This window comes from Thunnus thynnus, chromosome 7 (assembly GCF_963924715.1).
Source record: "Thunnus thynnus chromosome 7, fThuThy2.1, whole genome shotgun sequence".
In the NCBI taxonomy this organism is placed as follows: Eukaryota; Metazoa; Chordata; class Actinopteri; order Scombriformes; family Scombridae; genus Thunnus; species Thunnus thynnus.
Window position 1 is genome coordinate 7,102,269 of NC_089523.1, and position 26,028 is coordinate 7,128,296.

The following is a 26,028-nucleotide window of genomic DNA, read 5'->3' on the forward strand; positions in this document are numbered from 1 at the left end:
TAAATAAACACAAAAAAACTTTTTGTATTCTCTTCTCATTTCCCCTTGATATTCCTCTCTGCTTCTTTAAAACTGGGTGCTCAAGTCATGGAGTTTGTGTCTGAAAAAACTCTATTGTACAACATCAGTCTGTCAGCACGCATCCTGTCATTTTCTTTCCTAGCTGTCTAAATCATAAACTACAAACTTGCACAAACACATTTCCTCCATAATTTCTAGTTTTAGGAACACTCTGGCCCATTTAAGATTTTATGGATCCAAGGGCCCCCAAAGCATTTTGCTTTAAATCTGTTAGCAAATAGAAAATATTCAGTAACAGAAAATGGGATTACTTTAATTCACCCCTGATCCCCTGTTGAAGACAAGCATGGTATCACTGCACTGAAATAAATGTACCTTTAGGCTACATTTAGAGCAAAACACATGGACTAAGCAGTCCAATTCATGGCTATGTTTGGGTGAAATGATGGTCATAATGAGCAGACATTAAGATGATAAAACATTGTCCATGGATGTTGGCTGCTTGGCAGAGAGCTGCTCTGCATTTAACTTATTACTGTAGCTCACCTGTATATAGTAAATCCATATGAACTAACTGGCTTTTCATTTTCTTCTTAACATCCCAATTGATAATATTTGTGTTATATTTTAAAGAGTCACATTAGCCAGAGGAAAACCAAGTAAAAGTAATGATCTGCTTGTTTTGCAGTTTTGAAGACACAGGCTGATGTGAAGCACTGCAGGTGTGTGTGTGTGTCTCGTGGGGCATCTTCATTGCCCAGCAGGGAGACTGTGAGAAATAATGAAGAAGTGACTGGGATGGCCTTTCCATTCTCAAATTTATTCTTGAGTGGCAGAAGAAAATGAGGATTACTTTTACTTGTTTTAATACACCTTTCCTGCATGAAGAAATATCACTGCTTAGATACAAGTTGAGTAGTTCAGAGGCACTATGGGTCTCGCTAGGTCTGACCAGTACCAGCCCAATTTAACTGCTGATGTGGGAATATGTGGGTGTGGTTTTTCCACCACTTCGGAAAAGTCTATAAAGTTCCAGCAACAATGGTGTTAGAGGTAGTGCACATATAATGATGACTGATGCATTAGACTTAAGACATAGGTTTTTATTGTACTTCACACCATTTACGCAACCATTTATTTGCCTTTCCCTTTTAAGAAGTATGTAACATCTGCATATGGAATTACCCACCCTGAAAAAATGTAAATCTCATCCCCTGCTCATCAAAACATCTCATGCAGTCGAGAATGGTTGAATAAACTTCCCACGTCCCAGAGGAAGGTTTCTTTGGTGTCTCTGCTGAGTCCATGGCGGTGGGCAGTGGCAAGTGCAGACATGGTATGTAGGAGGTAAAAATGCTGATTCCCTGTAAGGCCTGAATTCATTATTGATGCATACATGACGCTGGATTTATTTGTTGCATCGGGCTAGCAGACTCAGTGAGTCACTGTTTCCCAGAGCCACTCAGTGGATACTGGATATCAGTACATGTTACTTTAAATACAACAGTACACATCGCAATGGAGGAAAAGATTGTGACAGAGACGGAAGGTGGATGTCTGGATGAGGGAGAAGAGTATAGTAACAGAGAGAAAGAGAGAGAGAGGAGATTGTGAAACAACAGCAATCTCAGCAGCAGTAGAAAAAAGAAAAAAGTAAAACATGATCCCAAAGGTTTAAACTGTCAGTACAAACCAAGTAGTGGTAAAAGTTGTCACAGACCTTTAGCAGAGCGGTGGAAGGAGATAGACTGGGGAGAAACATTGTGCCATCTCACCTACTGCCACAATACATCCATCACACGCCTCCTCTTGATTACCTAAACCTTGACAACGCGTATACCACCGATACTCCTACACCAAATTTACCAGCCCTCCACCAGGCTCACTTATTCCTCCGCCTCTCCGTCTCTATCTCTTCTTCAATCCATCTCTCTTTCTCATCCTTTTCTCTTACCACACTTAAGGTCAGGGTGGGATGTGCACAATAAATCTTCACTGCAGATTCTGACAGCCACCCTCAATCCAGGAAGTGCTTTACCCAGTCGGAGGCAAGAGCTGCGCTGCACATAAACTTTCCTTCTTAAAAACTATTTGGGTAGGCAGAAAGTCTGGGAGGAGAGTTTGGGAGCGTTATTTGGCCAGAAAGTAAGACAAATTGGTGGGGACAAAAGGCAAAAAAAGTGAAAAGGAGGAAAGAGCCGATGGTAAAGGGAGAGATTTGCTGGATGAAGAAGGGATTCGGTGAACCCATCTGGTCCAGATTAATATGATGAATGGTGCCGAACAGCAACTTTTACTGAGCTGTTATTTTCTTTTATTTGGGTTTTGTGCACCCTTTTACCACAAAGTGATATCAAAGGTCTCCCATTTATAAGATTCTCACACACAAACACCTACTCACATACTGAGGGTACAAAAGTGTGTGAACATGCACAAAACTGCTGAACATCGGACATACATGGACTTACGTACACAGAAAATACACACAAAGACCTATACACTCACACAGGACAGGACTTGAACTGACTAGAGACTTGAAACTGAAAGAAATTAACTACAGTTTAAGTTGTAAAATCCTAGAACAACAAAAAATGAATATGACACATCTTGAGTATGTGTCATATTAGGCCTGTTCCTTGAAAGGACTAAGTTGTGTCGTATTTGTGTAACAGGCACTATAAATTACATCATTTAATGGTCAGCATTCAAGAAGCCTTAAGACTTACAAATGCCACCAGTTTGCTAATGGAGAGTTGTGACAACTTTTCTTTAAGACCTGCCTGAGACCTGCCTTTACAAGATTTCAGACTTGACTTGGAGGTGCCCTGACAAACTAGAGATGTAACTTCACACATGCTATTATAAGACCTGGGACTTGACTTGGACTTGTCTTGAAGTACTTCAGACTTCACTGGAGACGAGATGCCCTGAAGGACTTTTATGTAACTTGACTTGGACTTGTCTTGAGGGACTTGGGATTTGACTTAAGAGTTTCTATTACATACTTCAGAATTGACTTGGACTTGTCTTGAAGGACTTGGGATTTGACTTAAGAGTTTCTATTACAAGACTTCAGACTTGACTTAGACTTGCCTTTGTAAAAGCTTGAAACCTGACTTGAGACTTGCTACTTGAAGACTTGAGACTTGGCGTGGATGTTCCCTGAGGGACTTTTACATAACTTGAGACTTGCTATCACAATACTCAAGACTTGACATGGACTTGTCCTTAAGGACTTGACTTGAGAGTTTCTATTAAAAGATTGAGACATGACTTGGACTATTAACAAATGACTTTAGACTTGACATGGACTTAAAAACAGCTCTACTGGCTACAACTTTTGAAAATATATACAGTATATGCAAAAACAAACCATCCACACTCACTAACACATGGATAAACAATACCACACACCACAATATACAACTGCACAATCACCCATACTCTCTCTCCCACACACACACACACACACACACACACACACACAGAAACCTACACATAGTCACTGTCAGCGAGGTTATAAAAGCCATTGCTCCTCCATCCTGTCACTTTGTGGCCTCTCCAGCACCATCTCCACCTATCTAAGATCTACAGTACCTCCCACTCTCATGAAGGGGAGATAATATTATCCAGAGATGGAGGGATGTGAACGAAATAAAAATGATGGAAAACTGCATGGAACAGGGGTTTCGGAAAGTGCGTTTGTAATAAAGGCTGATTTCATTTGTGAAGCAGACTGTGATGGCGGAGGTTGAGAGACGCCTCTGCAGAATATTATAAGAGAACATAATGTTGTTGGTGATGAATGAGTGATATCATACCGAGAGGATTGCATCGACAAAACATGCCTGCTCCGATTACACGTACTGAGTTATTATTTTGCATATTATATTGTCTCCCTACACCCTGTGTGACTGTATCGATCCCACGTCCACCTATCATCCTGAGTGTGTACGTGTGTGTTGCTCGCCGAATCTAACAGCCAGATTGCATTATGAGTCATATCAGCAGTTAAGAAGTACGACTGTTATTGTTCCATTATTTTCTGCTTGTCTTATATTTCTGTTTCTTCCAGCTACTCTACCCCTGCCCAGTTATATACTGGCATGTGTCTCCTCCAGTGGGAAACCATTTCTGTCAGTTCTTCCCTTTGTTGCCTCCATCTCCATCTTCTCTTCACCTATTTTTCCTCTTTCGATCTCTATCCCCTGAGGTGTTTCTCTTTCACCTACACTGTCTATCCCTTTTTTCGTTTCCTTACTTCCGCTGTCCTCTCTTTCTACCCTTTCATCTTTCCATGGTTATTGATTCCTGCTGTCAATGAAATCCTCAACCTGAATACAAACAAGGCCATTTGCATCACCGCAAATCGATATTAAAAAAAAAAATCCAGGCGCCCCTACTCTGCTGTTCACAATAAAAATCCACAGTTTCTACGTGAATATGTGGGGTGTGAGTAGCTGAGAGAAGGTGGACACGGTGATGTCGGCTGTATTTCGGGGGGGGGGATTTTGACACAGAGGAATTGTATGCTCCACTTGGTGTAATTTTACAGGTAGAGTGGCATGGATGATCGTGTTCAAAGACCAATGTAAGTCCCCCTCTCGCTCCCGAGGTGAAGCTAGACAATGGTCACAGTATTTGTGAGTAAAGCTGTGAGATCTTAGCCCTGAGCCGGGTAAACAGAGAGATCTTAGTCCTTACCCAGAGCTAGATGGTGGTGAAGAACACACACAAACACCAAATCTGCAGGAGCTTATTGCATTGAAAAAAGTGGGGAAAGTAAAATTGTGTGTATTTGCATGTATGCATGAAGGAAGGGGGGCTCAGGTGGACAGACAAGACAAGAATTGGGGTTGAAACTGTCTGTATAACGCTCAAGTCTGCATGCATTTCAGAGAGACAGGAAGACCTTGTGTATGTGTGTGTGCGTATGTGTGTGTGTGTGTGTTCCCATCATGCTCTTTGGAGCCAGTTGGTGCAGGGGAGCTCTAAATTTAGCAGGCTCTTTAGTAAGAGTCATCTATCATTCAACACGACCCCTCCCATGAGGAGGGAAATGCTGTGTGTGTGTGTGTGTGTGTGTGTTTTACAGAGAGACCGTGAAAGAAAGTAACAGCAACACATATAAGGTAAGAGACAGAAACCTACTAATTTTTTGCATGGGCACAAAGGCTTTTCCTCGTTCCTGTTAATGCTGGACACAACCTACTGTGTTCTCTAAAATATAGAAATGGAAAAAAAAATATTTGTCTGCTGTAAAGCTCATAGATGGAGGTAAAAATGAACCCAAAAACTCAGTTTTTAATAAGTGGGGCACTACTGTTGTTTGATGTTTAAGGATCAAGACAAGAGAAAAACACAAATCCCGATTTTTGGCTAGTGTGGATTTGGATTTGGAATCAATCAGTTAAATGCCTCAAATTTTAAAATGGATAATACTATGCCATTTATTTTACTGATCTGCATGATACCATGTTGGTGGATCAAAACTACACCCCCCTCATTTGCATATTAATTTGGTACAAAATTGGAGACAGCTGCATGCGCTATTATTCAAGCTTGTGGTGATGGTCTGTGCTCCTCGTAGCAGGTCTGGGCCTGAAAGACAGCCAGTGTGTGAGAATGCACTACGCCTCCCTCTTTCACAATTTCATTCCTCTCTGAGCAAGACAGATGTGCACTGCCACCATTTCTTGCAAACACCACACAACCTTTTTTTCCACTTCATAATTAGACAACATAATTTCATAACCTCATCAGGTAGTATGGTCCCTAAACATCACCCAGTTTACTAACAAGGAATTTCTGATGACAGCACTCAACAGCAGCACATCAGCAATTTGAAAATGCCAGATGCTCAGCGTTCAAATTGTGCTCAGGAGATGTTTGTTTTGAAAATATGCCTGAACCAGTTAGGAGGCAACTGTTAGAGAAGATCATGCCAAGTGGTTGGCAAAAAATCTGCTTTTCTACATCTTTTATTTTTATGACTAAAAATATATTCAGGCATTGTTGACATGTACAGTGAATGTGAGCGCACACTTTGAAATTTGCTTACTACTTTTTACACCCACATATAAAGATGGGGATGGGAGCATATAAATCAATGGTGACTGACAAATGTGCTGCTTGAACTAGTATAATAAACCTTAACTTACTTTAATAACATGGTGCTGAGGTCCATGATCTTGAAAATCACTCATGTTTCAATTCATATAGTTTAACCAGAAAATACCCCAAACTAGATGGAATATTTAATTCAATTCAATTTTATTTATATAGTGCCAAATCATAACAAAAGTTATCCATTTAAAAGGAAATACTGTAATTGTTAGAACTTTACATGTTTCTTGAGAAAAAAAATGTTGAGGTTAAAGTATAAAATAAACCCTCTGAGTTGCTAAGTTTAGTATTTTCCTATTTTACCCTAATTTTAAGCTACACTAGTCCATATTTTTATATGAACAACTGGTCAAATGACTACTTGTAGTGTGAAAGGTGTCTTGTGTAGTGATGAACTCAGACTCATTGTTTTGGTTTTACAGCTCACAACTAACCAACAACTTCATCAGCAAGAAGCTGTAGCAAACCCGCTACATGTTACCTGCTAAGCACAGCACACACTTAGTAACTAGCTGGTAAACAAATTGTAGCATTTAGCGGCTTAAGAGCCAGATATTTCCCTCAGGAGCCACAAAAGAGATAAAAGGAGAGTCAATATTGGACTTACATTTGTCAGGAAGCCAGCAACATTACTCCAAATGAATGCTAATCTCATTTATTAATTTAAGGTGATAATGGAAAAAGGTGATAATGGAAAAATGGAAAAGTACAGCAACCAGAAGACAAACTGTCCTTTAAAGCATAGACAATGATTTTCTACAGTTCTTTTAAATTGCCTGGATAAACATGAAGTACAGTATGTATGACTATAAACATTCCCACATATTGTCTCATTGCTTCACCTTACCTGAGCCCATTGAGGACAGGCTTGCTTTTAAACCTGTCATATGTATATGGTCACTGATTCAATTTTATATGTCCCATGGCTCTCCACGTGTGAAATCAGAGAAGGTCCCCCGAGTGTTAGCTTGATTGCTTTCCTGGAAAAATAAGTGTTTTCCATGGGGTAGCCAAAGGTAATGATGTCACTTCCACATTCAATTTCGACTCCCGGTGGAAACATCATTTAGATCTCAATTATCCCAGTGGTTTTTTTCTTGCTCTTTTTGCAGCTGAAAGGCTCGAGGTGACTTCTCATTGATTTTCTCCCCTCGCCAAAGTCCATCTACCCCGTCAGATGAGGACACAATGCTGGCTTTGTTCTGACTGTACGCTGAGCATTTCCATTTATCTCTCTACGTGGGACACATTATCAAACTCTTTGGAAACATGGGAGCAATGGAGTGCCGCTGACAACTAATATTGGGAAACCTCAAACAAAAATTCTACCTTTTATGGTCCTAATAGTCCAGTCATATATCCCATCAGCATTTAATGGACTACTGCACAGTGGCTGAAAATGTGGACTCAAAAATGTTCACTCATTTGATTCACCAATGCAAATGGTGGTTTAGGATGGTGTGATTAGTCAAAACATTTATGGTGGAAGTGTTATAAAGGTTAACTTACTGGTGGAAATTACTAGAACTCCTCTAAGTGATTGCATGGTCAAAAAACTAATTTACTAAATATTGACCAATTACATAAAAACCTGGGTCATGGGAATTTTGCACTAAAATGTTCCAATAGGCTTTGATTACTTTGTAAAACAGTGAAACACAGTATGCTGATCAGAGGCATGCATCTGTATAAGTTACACTGCTTGGATCACTCTCATATGTGGACATTTCTAGATTTTCCTAGTCTGTCATCTACAAGTTCAACTCTTAGCAGAAGTTTTCCTCCTCAGTCAGCTGTGGAGAGCAGTGACCACAGGAACACCACTGGTTTGAGTTATGTTCTGTATCATGTATCTTGTGGGACAGTCCTCTTACTGTCTTTCTGCCTTTGCTTTCATTTTTCATTCTTTCCTTCTCTGATTTATCTTCTTGTCTGTGTACTCCAGTTCAAATACATATGGTTGACCATCAAAGTAAATGACACACAACTCCTTTTAATATGGTCCACTGGATAACCATCTATTGCACTTAACATTTTTATTGAATTTCTTTACAAGACAATGACTGAAACACATCTCCTGTCAGTTGCTGCTGTTTCTCTTGCATATCCACTTGCTGGCAAGTTTCCTCAGAAGCAGATCCCCTATGCAGTTAGCTGAAACTAATCCAGAGAACTTCTCTTTGTGTTTACTTATTTGGACCCAAAGGCTTGCATTGCTTGCCCCCGTTTGCTTTTCCCAAATCTCTATAATGGAGGTGAAGAGTGCAAAGTCAGAATAGCATATAGTCAGAGCGGCAACAATTATAGGAGAAAGACTCAGGTTGATGTGTACTGGGATTTCCCTTGAAGCTGGAAGAGTTTAAGGAACTCTGTTTTGAATAAAAGTCAAAAATGTGATGTGATGATTCTGACAGCTGCCTGAAGTGCATCCTTTATATAAAGTGTAGATGATTAAGTCTGTAAAGATGCTACCAACCAACAACTTCATATACTACCCTTTAAAATATTAACTGGTTTTGGCTGACACATTGAGATGGTGAGTTTTATTTCTCTAGATCAATGGAATAATAAAGTCTCACTCGCAGTTAACACACTATGGAAGAACTAAAGTCTGAGTCTGGATGTTTAACTTTAGTGTGTGAGTCACTCTTTCAAGCAGCCTGTGAATTTTCCTGGACACCTGCACATGCCAAAGGCTATTTTTTGGACTGTGTAGACTCAATCTAATTTTCTACACAGTTATAACACACAAAGAGGCTCATTCAGTTCTGGCCAATGCTGAAAACATTTTCAAGATTGACAGTCTTCTTTGAGATGCTTGAATGAAAGTCTGCATTTAAAGAATATGAAACCATGCACAAAAGACATGTTTAATACAAGCTCAAAGCAAAGCTCTTCAATGAAGTCAATAAAAACCTCAGGCCATCTCTCTCAACAATGCCCACAGCACAGATAGCAAAGCTTAAAAATACTGAATCACGCTCAACACAATAGGCCTATAAGCATTAAGCCATGCTGCCTCAAACTACTCTGTCTGTTGTTAACAGATAGTACACTCATTTTTTCAGCAGGTAAAACTAATATCTGCAACCATCTCTTCCCTCGTTCCAGTCATTATGTAGCGACTCGCAATGCCTGATTGGATTGTATGAGAAATTAATTGGACTTCAGTGATAAACCAATGTAAAGAGAGGAGGAGATTCTTCTGTGGCAGGGTTTTTGGGTTGGAGGTATTGGGAAGTTCATTTTGTTAAAAAGACATTAGCAGATGAGGAGGAAGTGGCAAGAAGGCGAGAGGAGATAGCGACTTAATGAAAGTTTCCTTTCATGCCCCTCGGTTTCAGAGACAACTATTAACAAGAAGGAGGAAGATGAGAGACGTAAGACCACAGAAGGAGATTCAAAAGTGCTCAGGAAACTCTACAGTTTAACAACTTTAGTGCAGCTTGCTACAAAGATGTATGGGGAGCCGGCATGGTCCGTTGAAACTTTTATCACCTAGAGGTAATAAATGAAAAAAAATCACCAAGCTGAGATCAATTTAGATAAGACTACAAAATTAACTAACTACCTAAATCTTTTTATTAACGATCAAAAACTGTAAAAACTCCAGCCAAACTCTTTATTTAAATCTTCAATTACGTGGAATTCCATCCAATATAGCATCGGAAGAAACCAGCTGTGATGTGTTGCATTTTAATATTGGTAAGTTGCGTTTTATGACTCCTTCCAATTATTGCAAATAAACAAGCCCATTAAGTAGCAAATGTCCCTGCTGGTCTCCAAACTGGATTCAACTTTGTGTGCATTTAGGAGACAGTTAGCAGTCGAGCTGGATGGCTTTACAACATTAAAACAGCAAGAGGTAGCTATTTCCTCCAGTGCAAACAGCTAAATTACACATTACAGAAAAAAATGTAAAGGCTGATGGAATCACTTCTAGGGATGTGTATTTCAAGCTATTATCTTAACTGATGTAAAGGATGTTCTAACAATCAATACAGTTAATTGTTAAAAAATGATGCACAACACAAAGTCTACATTTTTCCCCACTGTTGTGCCCTCTATAAAAACAAAATAATGCCTTCACTTAAAATTGAGGAACACTTTTGTCACTATTCATCGAATGGCAAAACAAGTTTGAAATATTAAGTGAACCAAATGATGCTGCACAACTGTCACGCTTCATTTGAGGACATTAATTAAAATGGGACTAAACATGCTGGGCAGATATAGCACTTCAAACAAAGTGTAATGCATTTTTATTGTATTAACAAAAGGGCTGTAGCTGTAAATAGCTGTAGCTGAACATATTGAACAGAAATGAGTTTACACCAATCTCTCTGCAACAGACTTCAGTCTTACTGGTTTTACTTAAGATGATAAGGCTGCCTCAGCTACATGATAGGGGTAAGTTGAGTGCTGCTTGTGAGCACAGCAAAACAGTTTTTTCATGGAGCGCGATGGGAGAGAGGCGCTCATTTATTGTGCATGTGGTCAGCACACACACTTTTAACTCCATCTCATTCAACAGATAAAAGCACCACCTGGTGATGCAACCTTCTACTACATCAAAACCTGACAATGTTACATCGCAAATCCCTCATCTTCTATGCTGGTTAATACATTTTTAATCAATTCAATTACAACCATAGTTAAACTGATGAACAGATTATTGATTAATCATTGACATCCCTAATCACTTCTAAAGTATTTATCCCCTTTAGTAAAGTAGTGAAGAGAAAGCCTTTGACTGATGAGGCAAAGATCTCCTGTATAAAAGGAAGAAGTGTGGATCTGTGAGAAATGTGGATTAATCTTTAAAAAGGTGATGTTTTAAAAAAAACAAACACCAAAAAACAGACAAGTGACTGATGCTCTGTGGGAAATTCTGTCTAAATTCCTCTGGATGATGCCTCACACACGCCATGTGTAGTCGGGAGGTTGATGTATGACCTCTTTCATGCTCTTCCCCCAATCAAGACCAGTGATCTGTCTGATCAAATTAGCCCTGGGTGCTGCATCTGGATGTCCAGGCTCAGCTGTGCGTCTCTTTCCTAAATCACATGTCCTTGCCGGGTGAGCGCGGGGTCTTGTGAGTCGAGGTGACCTGTCTGACTTTAAGACGGCATCCTTGATCAACAGACAGCTGCTGTCTACACACACGCATACGCACATGTCCCTGGAGCAAGCGTATTTCTGCCTATGGACTTGTTTGATATCCTGTTTGTTCAAGTATCCATCACTTAAAATATTTGGTGTATGACATACCATGAAATATGTCTAGTCTTGCCTCACTTATATCAACATTTCTGTACTAAATAAAAGCTTCTAAAATAACGTTTCTAATTCTGATTCCCTGCTGGGAAACTGTGTTGAACTGTTATTTCTGGATATATTAGATTGCTTAGAGAAATATTTCTATGACGTGCCAGACACTGAAATGGCAGAGCAGAAAAAGAAAAGCTTTAGCTGTAAAAAAAAAAAAAAATCAAGTCTACATGTCCATGGCAAATATTTATTGAGGAGTCACTAAATTAATTAAAAACTGCATGGCTATTAGGTAGAGTGTTATGAGTGTTCTCAAAATTAATTGATGTTAATTAAAGTTTAGGTGAGAGGAGAGAGCTAAGAGGATTTCTAGTGCAACCAAGCACCAAATAGAAATACGTACTGTCTGCTGTACGTGTCTTAACATCAGTATTTTACCTGCTCCAGTTTCCAGTGGAACTCGGCAGGTCTGAAGGTGTCCACCTGTGTGAAATCTCTCCTCAGTAGGAACACCAGGCGGCAGTTATGGACATACAGCGAGTAGTGATGACGGTTCATTTCTGTAAGAGGGAGGGAGAAAGAAGAATAATCACCAGGGACCAAATCACCACGCCTACTCACTGTCAGGTGAAGCCAATCTGACATCCGGCTTTATGAAACCTCACGAAACCCGCACAGCACTGTTGGTGCTGTGTTCACAAAAATTAAAGATAGCTCAGTGATGAGGATAGTGTAGGCTGTGATATTAACTTTCATTTGAATATCCAATCAACTAGTTGTGATTATACATGGAGAAAATATTTGCATGTATACATTATACATTTTCACGTATCCAGTTTTGTACTTAGGAGTGCTCTATGATTGGTCTGTCTGAATGGCTGTGCCCACACATAATAGATCATTTGAATAAGTCCTCCAAATGAAACCACCACATAAGTTGTTTGTATCACATCTCCAGAACGACCCATTGGGAGCGTAATATACCGTTTTCTAAAACCGTTACAAATCACTGTTTTATGATGTGATAACTCTGTGGTTAATGTCTGGTTAGGTTTGAGCACAAAAAAACACTTGGTTAAGGTTAGGGAAAGATCATGGTTTGCGTAAAAATGTTCACTTGAAATGTGTCTCCTTAAAGTTAGGCAACCTTTGTCGTCATGGCAACAGTAAACACCATGTTACGTCTTTTTAAAAAAACGTCCTGACTTGCAGTTGGAAATGAGAAGCGAACAGCGGTCTCCTTTTTGCCATTTAACTAACTATCTAGCCATCCACCCAACCTGCCTCCTCCTAATAAGGAAGTCTCATATAGACGTCTGAACTGTGTCACTTCTCCGGGTCCTAATTACTACGGCCGCTAGATGTCTGTCACTCAATGTAACTATAGGTTGTTTTTGGCGACTAAATTTACAACCTATAGGGTCGTTTTTCTTGAGAGGACAGGCTCAAACATTTACATAAAGTCTCTCAACTCTTCTTTGTAGCCTTATATGGTGTTGTCCTGCTGTTGTAGCCAACATATACTCATATAGATCAGACAGTGTCAGCCATTATATCAACCCAACATTGTTAAGTGTACTTTATTATGTGAGGATACCCTACAGTTGATAAGAGGCCAGTTCACAGTGTAGTGATGCAAACATGACATAAAAACTAATTAAAGTTACTTCTAATGTGGACCTAATAATTCAGGAAATCCTGTCACACAATAAACTGAGTATGAACTACCTTTTTGTTGATGGGGCCTTCTCACTTCAAGTTCTACACTACAAAGATCACAGCTGAGGTTGACTGGGCCTCTAAAGTCTTGGCTTGACCAGACATCTCTCTTTGTGTTAGAAAAGTCAGCAATTGAATCTCAGTTAAATTGTTGGTTATGACATAATGCAAAACTGCAGGATATAATATGTGTTTTTACATATAAAATACTGGCATTCAAGGGGTTTTTAGTATCTCTATTTGATGATATGAGTCCTTGAATCCCATGTTCATACTCACCAGTCTTATCAGAGTTACAGAGCAGGGTTTCCTTCTCAGCTCTGAGCCCAGGACTGGGCCCGTGCTTCATCCAGGTTGCTATGGTGAACTGGTCTGTCAGGTTCTGGGGTACCACCCAGTCTGGGATTTTAGCTGCCTGACGACCGTCAAACCTAAAGATCAAATCACTGTCTCTCCCGCTGTCAGTCACCAGGGAAGTTGTCCAGTTGGTGGCGGCGCTGGGGGCAGGGAGAAGGTCAGTGCTGCCTGAGGAGGCCCCTGGGGTCATCGCCGTGGGAACAAATAAGAGTTGCAACAGAAGAGGTGTCAATAACAATCACGGCAGATATGCAGTGTATATTGGCCTAACCTTGGCTATGATTACTTATGAGTAAGGCAGATGGCAGGGCTTAATATGTAATCAATGGGCCGAGATGGATAGAGGATGTGGGTATTGATTCATGGCAAATGAAACTGACTTTCAAAAGAAAAGAGATGCGAGTCATTGTTCACATATTCAGTACATAGCTCACCACTAAAATGTGCCTCTAAGGAAACCGAGAGGACAATTTGACAGAGTACTATGGTGACGCAAAGAGAAAAGACACAGCAAGGACTTGGCAAGAAGGACAGTGTGATGTGTGAATCAGCCAATCACATGAAATGTTTACAGCTGACACTTTTGTTCTATGATCTCTATATGTCCTGACAAAACACACTAATCATTACTGCATTGTATTGAGTCATTGCCATTCTCCTCTTCTCTTTAAAAGCGGCTCCATCATTCCTCTGATACAACCTCATTATGTTGAATCCTGAACAGTCTTTGTTTTCAAACTGTCACCTTGACAAACATTATTTTTGCCATGTCGCTCACCTTGCTCCTCAATGTATCTGACATGCCCTTACTAATCTATCCTCTGTGTGACAGTGAAAAATGCATTTCACGTGTTTAAACCACATTTATAAATCATTTGTAACAGCTTACGGATGGTAATAAATCAAAGCGATACAGGAACCATGCTGTTCAGAAAGAAAAAAAAAATGGTCAATGTCAGAATTCACCATGTCTCCCTTGTCCAGGCAAACAACTGCAACATGCATCTGTTCATTTCTGCTAATAACACAACATTAGCACATTAATTGATGTTTTTACCCCGTCTGTAAAGCTCTGTTTTTCTCTACCTCACATGCGTGCCAGTGTCGACGTTCTGACTCCAGTAATTAGATTCCCTCAGTAAATAAATACGCATCGACTTCTCCAGCACCCAGCTGCAGCCTTCTCTTTGCCCGATATCTTTGTACATTATCTCAAATTGATTGTGCTTTAAAAAAGCAATTACAATTTATTCTATTCGCTATCAGATAACGATTATGAGGTGCCTGAAAAGGACTCTTTAGTGGTAAACCATGCATGGACCGGGAGCTAGGGGAGGCAGGGAGGGGACGGTATGCATTCAGATGAGCTGGAATGGAGCTTGTGAAGGCCGTTAGTCAAAGATGATGACTCCAGCCCCCCTGCTGGAGGTGCAGTGTGGGCGGGGAGGGGGGAGCGGGTAGGCTCGGCTGCTTTGTTGGTGCTCTGGGCACCGGCACGGTGGCTCGGCTGCTCATCAGTCACTGAGGAAAAAGCGTGGCTGCATCTGGGGCGGCTAATGCCCTCGCTCTGTCACATCATTAGTGACACAGCTTTAAGTTGCCATTCTGGCGCCTTCATTTAGCATAGAGGTTTACCAGGGACACAAGCGGAGATAAGAAAGCTACATGGACCGTGAGCCTTCAGATATTGGGTTAAAAAGAGCAGAGAAAGGCGCCACAGGCCCTGTCTGACCCTGGTACTCCGAGTGTGGATTCCACTGATGCTTTTAGCAGCAGCTTACTTCTAATTCACTGCACTAACTTTCAGTTTGCCGCCTCAGTCAGAAGTCATCTTTGAACAGCCATCTACTGTATATTCTACATATCTACCACCATCCTAATAGCCACAGGTCTAACTCTAATATAATTTACTGATTCATTTCAGAAAAGCACATTCAATCTCTTGCTGCTTGTCATTCTGGTCACACAAGTACAATTATGATATTCATAACACAACAAAGTCAGAGAGCAGAACCAACCACAGAGTTTCTGTAGGGATTTCTCTGAGTAGGTCTCTCTGTCGCAGCCTTTCCCAATGTGGCTGGTCTGCAGCTCCACTGTGGTCCTCACTGACGACAGCGGCCCACCACAGGTCTCAAGGTGCATCTTGGGAAACAGCTGCTTACTGCCTGTTCCTGGCTCATAGTCCACTCGTTTATTCCAACCTGGGAAAAGAGGGAAATGGAGTGAGTGTTAGGGATGGCAGAGAGGGTAGATTCAACTGCAGAGTCTGTTCTCCTGGGTGGAAATGCCAACGAGGTGTAGATTATTATGTGAAATAATATCTGATTTTCACAAGCCTACTTGTTGCTTTTGTTATTGCACGTTTTCTGCCTCATTTTGCCCATTTAGGCGACCATCAAAACAAGACTCCATTTCCAATTTTTCACTGTCAGTGATATATCTGGCATCACAACTCAATATCCTTCTGGCAGAATGTGCCCAGCTAATGAAATTGCTGCATTGTTGTTGGAGTGCAGTGCAGTACCTGCATTAGCGGCAGTAGTCATGCTGTCACTGTCTGTCCCGTCAGCTGTGAATTGTGTTTTCTGTCCGGGCAGGCTATTATTCTGTGCTGCGGTGATGTTTTTGCTTTTACCTTCATTTTTTTTCCAGCCTTTGTGGTGTGAGTTACTGTTTGTCTGCACAGCCTCTCCCAGAGATAACAAAAGAATAAACTGCAAAATGATGTTGCCTGTTTAGTGTTTAGTGAATTTTGTTGACTGTACGCCAATCTCAGTCATTACCTCAGTTTCAATCAGTGTACCCAGCATATAAGTTAAGTTTATTTTATTTGACATGGACATCACAATAGCATTGGAACATACAATTATGCACAAGCACTAGATGCACTGTATTTAGTGTTTGTAGCGAAATATAACACCTGTCCACAGGAGGCTTTTAAATAAATAAAAATTAAAATGGAAAAAAGGAAAGAGGAAATAAAATACATACATACACAAAAATACAGTTGTGTCTATACAGGGGTATTAGGTTAGGTGATAACAATGTTGTTTCTCTTTTAGCCATGATTTAACACCTCTATTGAAAACATTAAAATTGTATTGAATTTTCAACTCAGTGGGTAGAAAGTTCCATAGTTTTGATCATTTAACAGAGAAGACTGATTGTCCAAATGAAGTTTTGCGTATTGCAATGATTTTTATTGCCTGTTTATATAGTGATATGATGGGTTTTAAAGTTGATTGTGAGGCTTGTGACCAGGTAGTGATGCAGTATAGTAGGTGTGAGAATATCATGGCATACATGTAGAGCCGAGCTGTGCTAAATGGAAGATACTTTCTGTCTGACGCAGTTGAGACTTGATTTAACTTGTTTGCAAATATTATTACTTGTTTATCAAATCGTAGACATGAATCCAAGATGATTCCTAAGTACATGACTTTGTCAATCTGACTGATTACCTAATTCTTTATTTTTTACCATGAATCTTTCATTTTTGTGTTTTTCACATATAGAAAAACAGACTGAAATGTTTTTTTTTTTACATTTAGTGTTAAGTGAAAGGACTGAAGATGTAGGGATTCAGTAAGCTGGTCAGCGGCCTTGCTAGATGTTATGACAGATGTATAAATGAACAACTCTCAGGTAGGTCGTTGATATACAAGTTAAATAGCAATGGACCTAGAATGGACCCCTGGGATATCCCCATGCTACTGGCACAGGGGGTGGACTTTTCCCCATTGACTCTCACAGATTGCTCTTTTCCCCTGAGGTATGAGTCAAACCCTTGTGAAACATTTTCAGAAAATTGGAATTTGAGAAGTTTGGATATTGACACACTGTGGTTAACAGTATCAAAAGTCTTTTTTAAGTCTAAGAAGACTGCTCCCACAGCATGACCTTCATCCAAAAGACATTTTATTTTTTATTTATTTTTTCAATTAGATTGCAATATCTGTAATTGCTATCAACAGAGATTTCCAACATTTCCTCAGTCTGAAGCTGTCAGTCCAGTTACCATATTCTGTCATACAGAAGCATCATTGCATCATCCCTATATGAAACTAGTTCTTTAAGAGCAAAATATACCACCTCAATATTAATTGGACACCCAATTCTCAACCACCCTGTCCCATCAATGCTGCTAGTGTGCACAAATGAGTTCCTATCCAGCCATCTACCTGTCTTTCTATCTATTGAGTGTTGTTGGCTAATAGCTGGAGGCGTGAGCATGACACCGAGCTGACTGGAGAAGAAGGGGAACAGCTCTTTGTTGCTCACCAGCCTGTTAAATCTGCCACGTTTGCTTCCTAACACAATCACCACCTCGTGCTCAATACACAACCCATACACAGGTTGTATCTGTTTTGTAGTTGATTTACCCCCTCTAGACTGTGATTGCTGTGAGCTGCTCCAGCACCTTTACTATGGGATTGTCAGTAGCAGTGATGAGAACAGGTACAAACAATGATGCACTCTAAGTGGGAACAAAAAAAACATGCATGAGCACAAAAGAAAATACAAAAAAAACACAAAAGGCTTGGCTGTATCTTCCCCCCAAACACATTTCTACTCCACACAGTTATTGTATATACTGAGCTCTATTGTACTGAACTCTGTGTATGAATTGTATACATCACCTTATTCTGCAGTCCCTTTTACACATTGTGACAATAAGCAGTGTCTAATGGCTAAAAGCTAGTATTGACTTAAAACGGGTTAGTAACTGGCCAAATTTTAAGGGCCATTAGGAGTGACTGCAGACACACACTCAATGCACCTAACAATAGCAGACTGGCAGCAGCTAGCTGACCTTGGTCATGTGGAGAGATTTGTCACTCATTCTTCCACCATCAGTCAATGTTACAAACTTTGATAAATTTAGCCCAATGTGTGCTTAAAGGACTGGATCTTACGCCTGATTTGTTTTTTTTGCCTCGCCACATTGTGAAATATGCTTATTCAATTTCTGCCGAGAGTTAAATGAGAAGATAAATACCATCTCATATCTCTCTGTTCAATATGAAATGTAACCAGGTGACAGGTAGCTTAGCTTAGTATAAAGACTGAAAACAGCTATCCTGGCTCCGTCCAAAGAAAAAAGCCAGTACTGGCACTTCTAAAGCTGCAGTCTCCACTGGTTGCCTTGCAACCTCACAGGAACAACCATCTTCCAGAAAGTCACTACTGCTGGCAAAGACATAGTCTGGCACATAGCCGCTGTATAACTGCTTTAAAACTTGTTTTTACGCTTCAGTTTTTGTATGGATGAAACAAACAAAGTATAGCACGTTTACAGTATTTATTGCTCAGCTACACTAAATGTCTCCTGGTTTCTGCTTCATATTGAATATAAGCACGGATATAGTAATGGTTTCCATCTTCTCACATCTAAATTTATCTGAATTATTTGAGAAAATGTTGAATCATTCCTTTAAGCAATACTACATTTCCCAGCAATATTGAGATGTGTTGACATCAACAGATGTGTTGATTATAAGATAAAATACAGTGTAGATGCTGGAAGAAACTGTCAACTTCCTCATTAATAGTCTTCTTCTATTACAGTAATTGATCTCATTTCTCAAAATGAATGCAGAAATTAATAGTTAACAGGTTCAGTATTTGCTGAATCTGTCTTCTGCCCTTTGGTTTTACTATGCCATGCTGAGTAAAGGAATGACACGGCACGTGTCAGATTCAGGTTGGTGAAAAGGTATAGCAGGTGCTCTGGTAATAGCATACCACATCGACACTGGCTCCACATATAGAGAGGAAGAGGAGGACGGGGCAGAGCCTGGTTAAAGATGCAGGGGAAGGAGTGAGGTAACATGGAGGGATAAATGAGAGGTAATGGGTTGAGGACATAGTGTGCATATAGATATGTGAGGAAGGGTTGGGTTGAGTTTGGAAGTGGGTTATTAAGGTTTATGGGTTAGAGAGCACTGGACAAACATGAAGGATATTGAAAGGTGCTGACTCTGAGGAGAGATTAAGACACTTTCACTCTCATCACCTCTTAATAGTTTTTAATCTCATGGAGTGAACACCTGAACTCTATTTGTCTGGAGGGGGCAGTGAACAGCTTCCGCTCACTAATCCTGGTACCTTCAGACATATGGATACAAAGCGGTACTGTAGGCTTTCTCCTGCCAGAGTGCAGAATTTACATATTCATACATCGACTGGCCAGCCTGACCTCTATGAGGAAGAGAGAATCAGCCTATCATAGAATTTACTGACACTTTTCATGTGTCATTTCCTTATCCCACTGGTTTTTAGCCATGCTAGCTTTGTGGCTCCAAGGATGGCAATGTCAGTTGACTGGTTGGTCCACCAGTTTGGTTTGATTGCCATGAAATTTTGTATAGGCACTCAACGTCCCTAGATAATTAATGTTAATGACTTTTCCTCGATCACCGCCATGAGGTCCAGGTCCAGTCTTAACATCCACTACATGTATTGGCCTAAAACTTAGTATTTTAATTTAGACATTCAAGGTTGCCAGAAGATGTATCCTAATGACTTTGGTGGTCTCCTAACTGAATTGAATTTGTTTGGTTCACAATGAAATGTCTTGAGAACTATTGGATGGCTTGAATTTCAAAACCATAATAAACATTATTTGTTAACATTTTTCAATGTTAGCATGCTGTTAGCATTTAGCTCAAAGCAACACTGTGCCTAAATAAAGCCTCAAAGAAGTGCTAGCATGGCTATGGACTCTAAGTTTGTTATGGTCTGTAGGAAATACTTGCTTTGCAATGTCATTACCTTGCAATATCTAATGTTACTGGAATGGTATAGTGGGCCAACAGATATGCCCAAGCAGAAAAGATTGATTGACATGTCTGGTTGATCGACATAGGTTCCTAAAAGAATGGGAGAGTACCACTCTGCAGCTAATGATTTCCACTCCTGCATGTCAGGGGGACAAATGCATCAAGATAAAACTTTTTCAACTCCCCAAAAGTATTTTGGTTCTTTGAATTTCTGCCATCATTGCCAGCATGTGTATTACATGTCAACTAACAACAGCCATAGTCTCTTCATGTATCTTTGAGTGCATTGGACTAATGGTCAAGTTTCTTCATTTATTAGCAATTATGCCAACACAACATTAAAATTCCCTTTGTATTAACCAGGAGGAATAAAGAATGAAGAGTGACAAGATTTTGACAATGCTCTTAGAGGGCATACTCTCCAAATGCAACATTTATGATATTTATATGTTTTTTTCCCTGTACATTACTTTAATGACCTCCATGATAAAAACTACAAGATCAGTTTTTGTCAGTAAGTTTGAAAGGTCAGTGTATTGGGTGTCATACACATCGATGCACATAACACACAGGTTTACTGTAAAGTATTGGGTAATGGGGCCATTTCAGCACTTTTTTTTTCAGCAGTGACCCTCCTGCAACAGAAGTCGATGATGAATGAAAACAGAAGGTGTGCCGTGCACAGCCCTCAAATATAATGAGGAATTGGGTTTGCTGGTAGGAAGGCAAATGAGTTACAAGGAGCGTGGGTGCAGCATATCATGAAAACAAATTGCAAGACCAAATACAGTAGCAGATGTTCTTTCACAACGAAAGACACATTTCTTTTTGAGACACGACTCCCCTCAATGCTAAGACATGAGGTAGAGGGTGCTGAAACAGTGAAGAAGCACTGAAGTAAAAATATGGGCAGTTTAGAAAAAGAAAAGAAAACGAACAGAACACAAAGAAAAAAAATCTGTTTACTCATTTCATAGCTTGTGTTTAGATAAGGCCCATAAAAATTGCCTCATATCATTGATAAATATTTGGCAGCGGCATTTATCTTTAATAATGGGAAATGCTGCAGCGACAAAATGGAGAGGGTCCTTTGCCAAAAACCCACTGGACTGTACTGAAGTGTGTTTACTGGGACAAAACAAAGAAACACATCTATGTCTCGACTCTGCTTCTTTTAAAAAAACAAAAAGAAAAACAAAACAAAAAAAAAACTTGATAATGGCACCTTTCTTCAATCTTTTGATTTCCGGAAGATAAAAACAATGCCAACTCTTTTTCACCATCCATCCCCATCTGTTGCCATCCCCGCAGCTTTTAAGCATTGATGCAGTTCTCTCAAAACCAGTTTATGACTGCTTGACGTTGGAATAACGACATAGTAATCATGTTGAGACGGTTTCATTTAAGCTGTCTCAAACTCTGAAATTAAAGGTTTTTTATAACAGTGAATAAAGTACTAGTTTGATTGCTGTAGTGGAATGAAAGTAGGTACATTTAATCAAGTACTGTACTCTACTTGAATATTTTAATTTAGTGCTAGTTTAGTATATTTCAAAGGGAAATATTGTACTTTTCATTCCACCACATTTAAGTGACAACTAGGGTTACTATGCAGGTTCAGATTTTACATACAAAAAATGTGATCAGATTAATAAACATAATGTTATTGATTAAACTACCCAACAGTAAAATATTAAGTACATATGAACACATGTTGAATAATAATCCACTAACATAACACTGAGAGGGGTCATTCTGCTGTAGTATGTTTTTTGATACTTTACATTTGGCTGATGATACTTCTGTACTTTTACTCAAAAATCCCATGTTATCCAAAAAAAAAAAATCAAGTACCCGGTTAGATATTCTTAAAATGATATCTACTCCTTCTCCCTCAATTAACAATCCAGAATCTAAAAATGTGCAAATTGTGTAAATATAACTGTAACTCCTGGACAAAAGTAGTATCCTATTTCACTGTAAAGTTCATTCTCAGTTGCACAGTGACAACAGTGTCAACAATATGCTTCCAAAGTAGTTGTGAAAACAGCCTTCTTCTGTACATTCATCATTCTGCTCCGTGAAGGTCAAACATCCGAGTGGAGTAACACAGTTTTGACTGGAGGGGGACTTTAAGTAAGAATTTCAGTCAAGGACTTTTACTGGTAACAGAATATTTTTAAACTGCTGATTTTACTTCAATGAAAGATCTGAATACTTCTTCCACCGTTGCATTCTTGTTTGATTTAGAGGGGTACATTTTCCTCTTCAGTTACAGAGATCATGTGTTGTATAGATTATTTTATCACAGATTCTCATCATGTCGCATCTGATACTATTGTGATCATGCTCAAAATATCATGTTAGTATCATGTTGTGAGTTAACCTGAGATTTCCAGCCCTGTTCAACAAGTCCACACACAGAATCTGTCTAGTTTTATAATGTAATGCTCAATCATCTGATTCCCATATGTTTTGTGTTGTCACTTTGGCAGAGAGTCTTTGTACTGTACATACACACTAAGCCATAATGAAAGGGTCTGTTTTCCGGCCTACAGTACTAATCATGTATGAAGCAGTGCTTCCTCTAATCTTGTAGGGCCCCTGCTGAGCTGCACTTGTGTCCCTACTAAATAATTTAGTCCTATTTAAGAGTCTCTGTAGGACCCTGCTGCTGCTGACTATCACTCACAGGTGCCACACGAGCTAAAAAACACACAGAAAGTACTTAGACAATGCGATTCGGATGTCTACGTACAAACAGACAGACCTTCAAATCCAGACGGCACACACATACACTCGCTGCCGATGCACAGACACCATAACACACGGATTTGCACTAAAGCCCAGCTGTCTTAAAAGCAGTGTGGGTTTAATAGGTAGCTATCTGGTCTCTATTGAGTTGTGTGCTTGCCTGCAGTACATTGAACAGAACTCACACAGCGGGCCCAAGAGCTCCTCTCTTTGTGAATATGAGAGGAAGAGTGAGAGAGGCGGAGGAAGCAAGGCAGACATAAAAAAAAAAAAAAAACGACCATGTGGTGCTGAGTGCAGATGTACAAACTCCTCACTGTGGATGTGATCATTGGAGACATTTGCGTGTGTGTGTGTGTGTGTGTGAGTTTTGATGTTCTGATGTGACCTACATATGAAAAGAGATAGAAGTTGAATGAGTTTCTGGCAACAGTTTCATGATACGTCAATGAAAATGTTTACTTGGGTATAATAATCTTCAGTTCTCCCAACAGACTATACGGGACATGGTGCTGTTTAGTGATTGTGTAAGCACTAATGCTTAATATTAACCTATCAGGAACCTACCTTGCTGAAGAACAGACTGTTTTAGCTTTCACACTTTTTGTCTTGACTATGAGAGACTCAACAACAGATATGAATGTGATATTGACAGGTGTTTTCGCAGGTGTTCTGTGTTTGTGTGAAGAAACATGTACAGAGTGTATGTATCCGCTTCTGTATATGTACAGACATGCAGCCGAGGTGCATTTCCACCTTCCTCCTTCAAATAAAGGGTGTGAAAAGCAGAGAGTGAGAGATGGTGAGGAAGGGAAGATGGATAGAGGTGCTTAAGAAAATGATGCATCATCACACTTTCTCGCTGTTCCCTGTTTCTGGAGGGTGAGGGAGACTGAGTGTGTGTGCCATCGGTGGGTTCTTGCATGCTTTTTAATGTGTATGAGATGTGTGAACGTGTAGGATGATGATTATGTGAATATTTTGTGTGTGTGTGTGTGTGAGGGGGGGGGGCGTGCGCATGTAAAAATGCTGACACCATGTTCAAGTAGTCGGGGGGGGGGGGGGGGGGGGTCGTCATTACTCGTCCCAGCCATCAGTGGGAGAGGCAATTTCCATTTAAAAGAGCACTCTGCTCCTGTTTTCCTTCCTTTCCTTTCCTATCCACCTCTGTCCTCCTCCATCACCCTCCACTTCATAGAGTCCCATCTTTCTGATTTCTCCTCTTCTTCCCTGACTGTCCTTCTCTCTTTTTTCCCCCCCAAACAATGCCCCGAAAGCATTCATTTTAATGCTTTCATGCTTTGTGCGCCATACAAGAGACTCTTTTTTTTCCATTCTTGAGTGCATGGAGAGCTCTTACTTGTTTTATTGGAGTATGAGGCTGGCAAAAGCTGGCGGCTGAGAGAAAAGTGAAAAACAAGATAAAATGTTAAAAGACAAAATGGAAGGGAGTGGAATGTTTCTTCCTTCCTGAGAGTTCAATGACTGGAGAAAATTCCAATTTAGATAAAAGTAGAGGTTTATACAACATTAACATATTATCACTATATAAAGGTGATATCACAAATGTGTTAGCAAACTGTTGCCTATTTAACAGCGTACAATGGGTTTGTAGAGGTTTTTGGTGAAAACTTGCCTGTTGTGGCTGAAAATGGGCAGATGAGAGCAGCCAGAGTGAAGTGAGCTAAACCAAGTTGCAGGCTGTGAAACCAAACAATCAGTATGGTATAATAAATATCATTTGTCGTTACTACATCTCAGATGTTACAGCATAACTGTGCCTCCAGAGCAGGAAATTACAGGTGTGGTCTGTTCAGCACCCGAGATGACAGGAACATATTTCTATTACAGTAGTATTATAAAGCCTAATGGGATCGTTTCTAATGAAATTACACGTTTTCTAATTTTGCTGAGAGAAACCTCTTAAAAGAACCCAATTTGTCTTGTGTAACTCTAATTCTTCTGCCCCCTTTTGAGGATTGAGTGAAAATGAAAATGTAATCCTGGGTGTTTAAAGTGGAGACATTGGAACTGTTAGGTTAAAGGAGCAATTTCATATGAACAGTTATGGATGCTTTGGGAAACTCTCTACCTTCTCTTTTCTCCACCTTCTTTTTCATCCTGCTCGTGGGGGCAGACTGAGCTACCAGAGACATCACATCCTCCATCTCCTCATGGGGGATCCCGCAGGAATCCATGGCTAGTTGGGATATACACTGTAAGCCCTCCAGCATATCCTCTCTCTCCACGGGCAAGTATTCTACTCACCATCCAAAGCTGATAGCCATAGGTGAAGGTCAGAATGTAACTATAGATCAACTGGTAAACTGACACTACAAGCGTCTGACTGCATGACCGAAGCACCGCTCTTTTGTCTCAATCTTGCGGTTCAACGGAGCATTGCGTGAACTAGACCCCGAGATGCTTTAAAGTCCCTCCTTTGGGCAAAACCTTTTCCCTCAAGGGAAAACTTATCTTTTTCTTTAACTCTTCTGCCTTGTTTTTCCTCCTATCCAGCCATTCCCTGCTGTTTTATCCCTCTCTTACTCCCTTTCCTCACTTTGTCTTTGTAATCATGATCCTTCAATGTCGCCTTGACATTGAGGTGGCACTATAAAGGAAACTCCAATCTCAACAGACAGAAAGACAAGGGCTGAGGGAGAGTAATCACTCTAACATAGATGTGTGTGTGTGTGTGTGGGTTTGTGTCTATGTTATGTCCATCTTCATGTTTCTATATGGGTGTGTTTTGTGCATACACCCATGTGTGAACGAGGTTTATCTACAATTTGTTGGCAGTTGTGTTGAGACTTATTTTCTATCCATCTCCCTCTGTCTCCTCTCTCTCTCTCTATTCTACACCTCCCAACAAACACACACATATTTCCTTTTTATCCAGCCATTGCTCTCCTCTGACACAATACGGTGAACCTAGGGTGTCAGGCTCCTTTCTATCTTTTTACCCCTGCCACCATTCATCTATCCCTCCCGCCTG

General features: G+C 40.1%; 1 protein-coding gene across 3 annotated transcripts in view; it reads right to left on the bottom strand.

Moving 5' to 3' along the window:
* The window catches only part of LOC137185717 (calsyntenin-2-like), a 246,500-nt gene that overhangs the window by 46,877 nt on the left and 173,595 nt on the right, over positions 1–26,028 (bottom strand). For all 3 annotated transcript variants that reach the window (XM_067594044.1, XM_067594045.1, XM_067594046.1), the window contains exons 6-8: positions 15,513–15,698; positions 13,417–13,674; positions 11,857–11,978 (exon numbers count right to left, since the gene is read on the bottom strand). In XM_067594044.1, the coding sequence (XP_067450145.1) occupies positions 11,857–11,978; positions 13,417–13,674; positions 15,513–15,698 (566 nt within the window). The remainder of the gene's footprint in view (positions 1–11,856; positions 11,979–13,416; positions 13,675–15,512; positions 15,699–26,028) is intronic.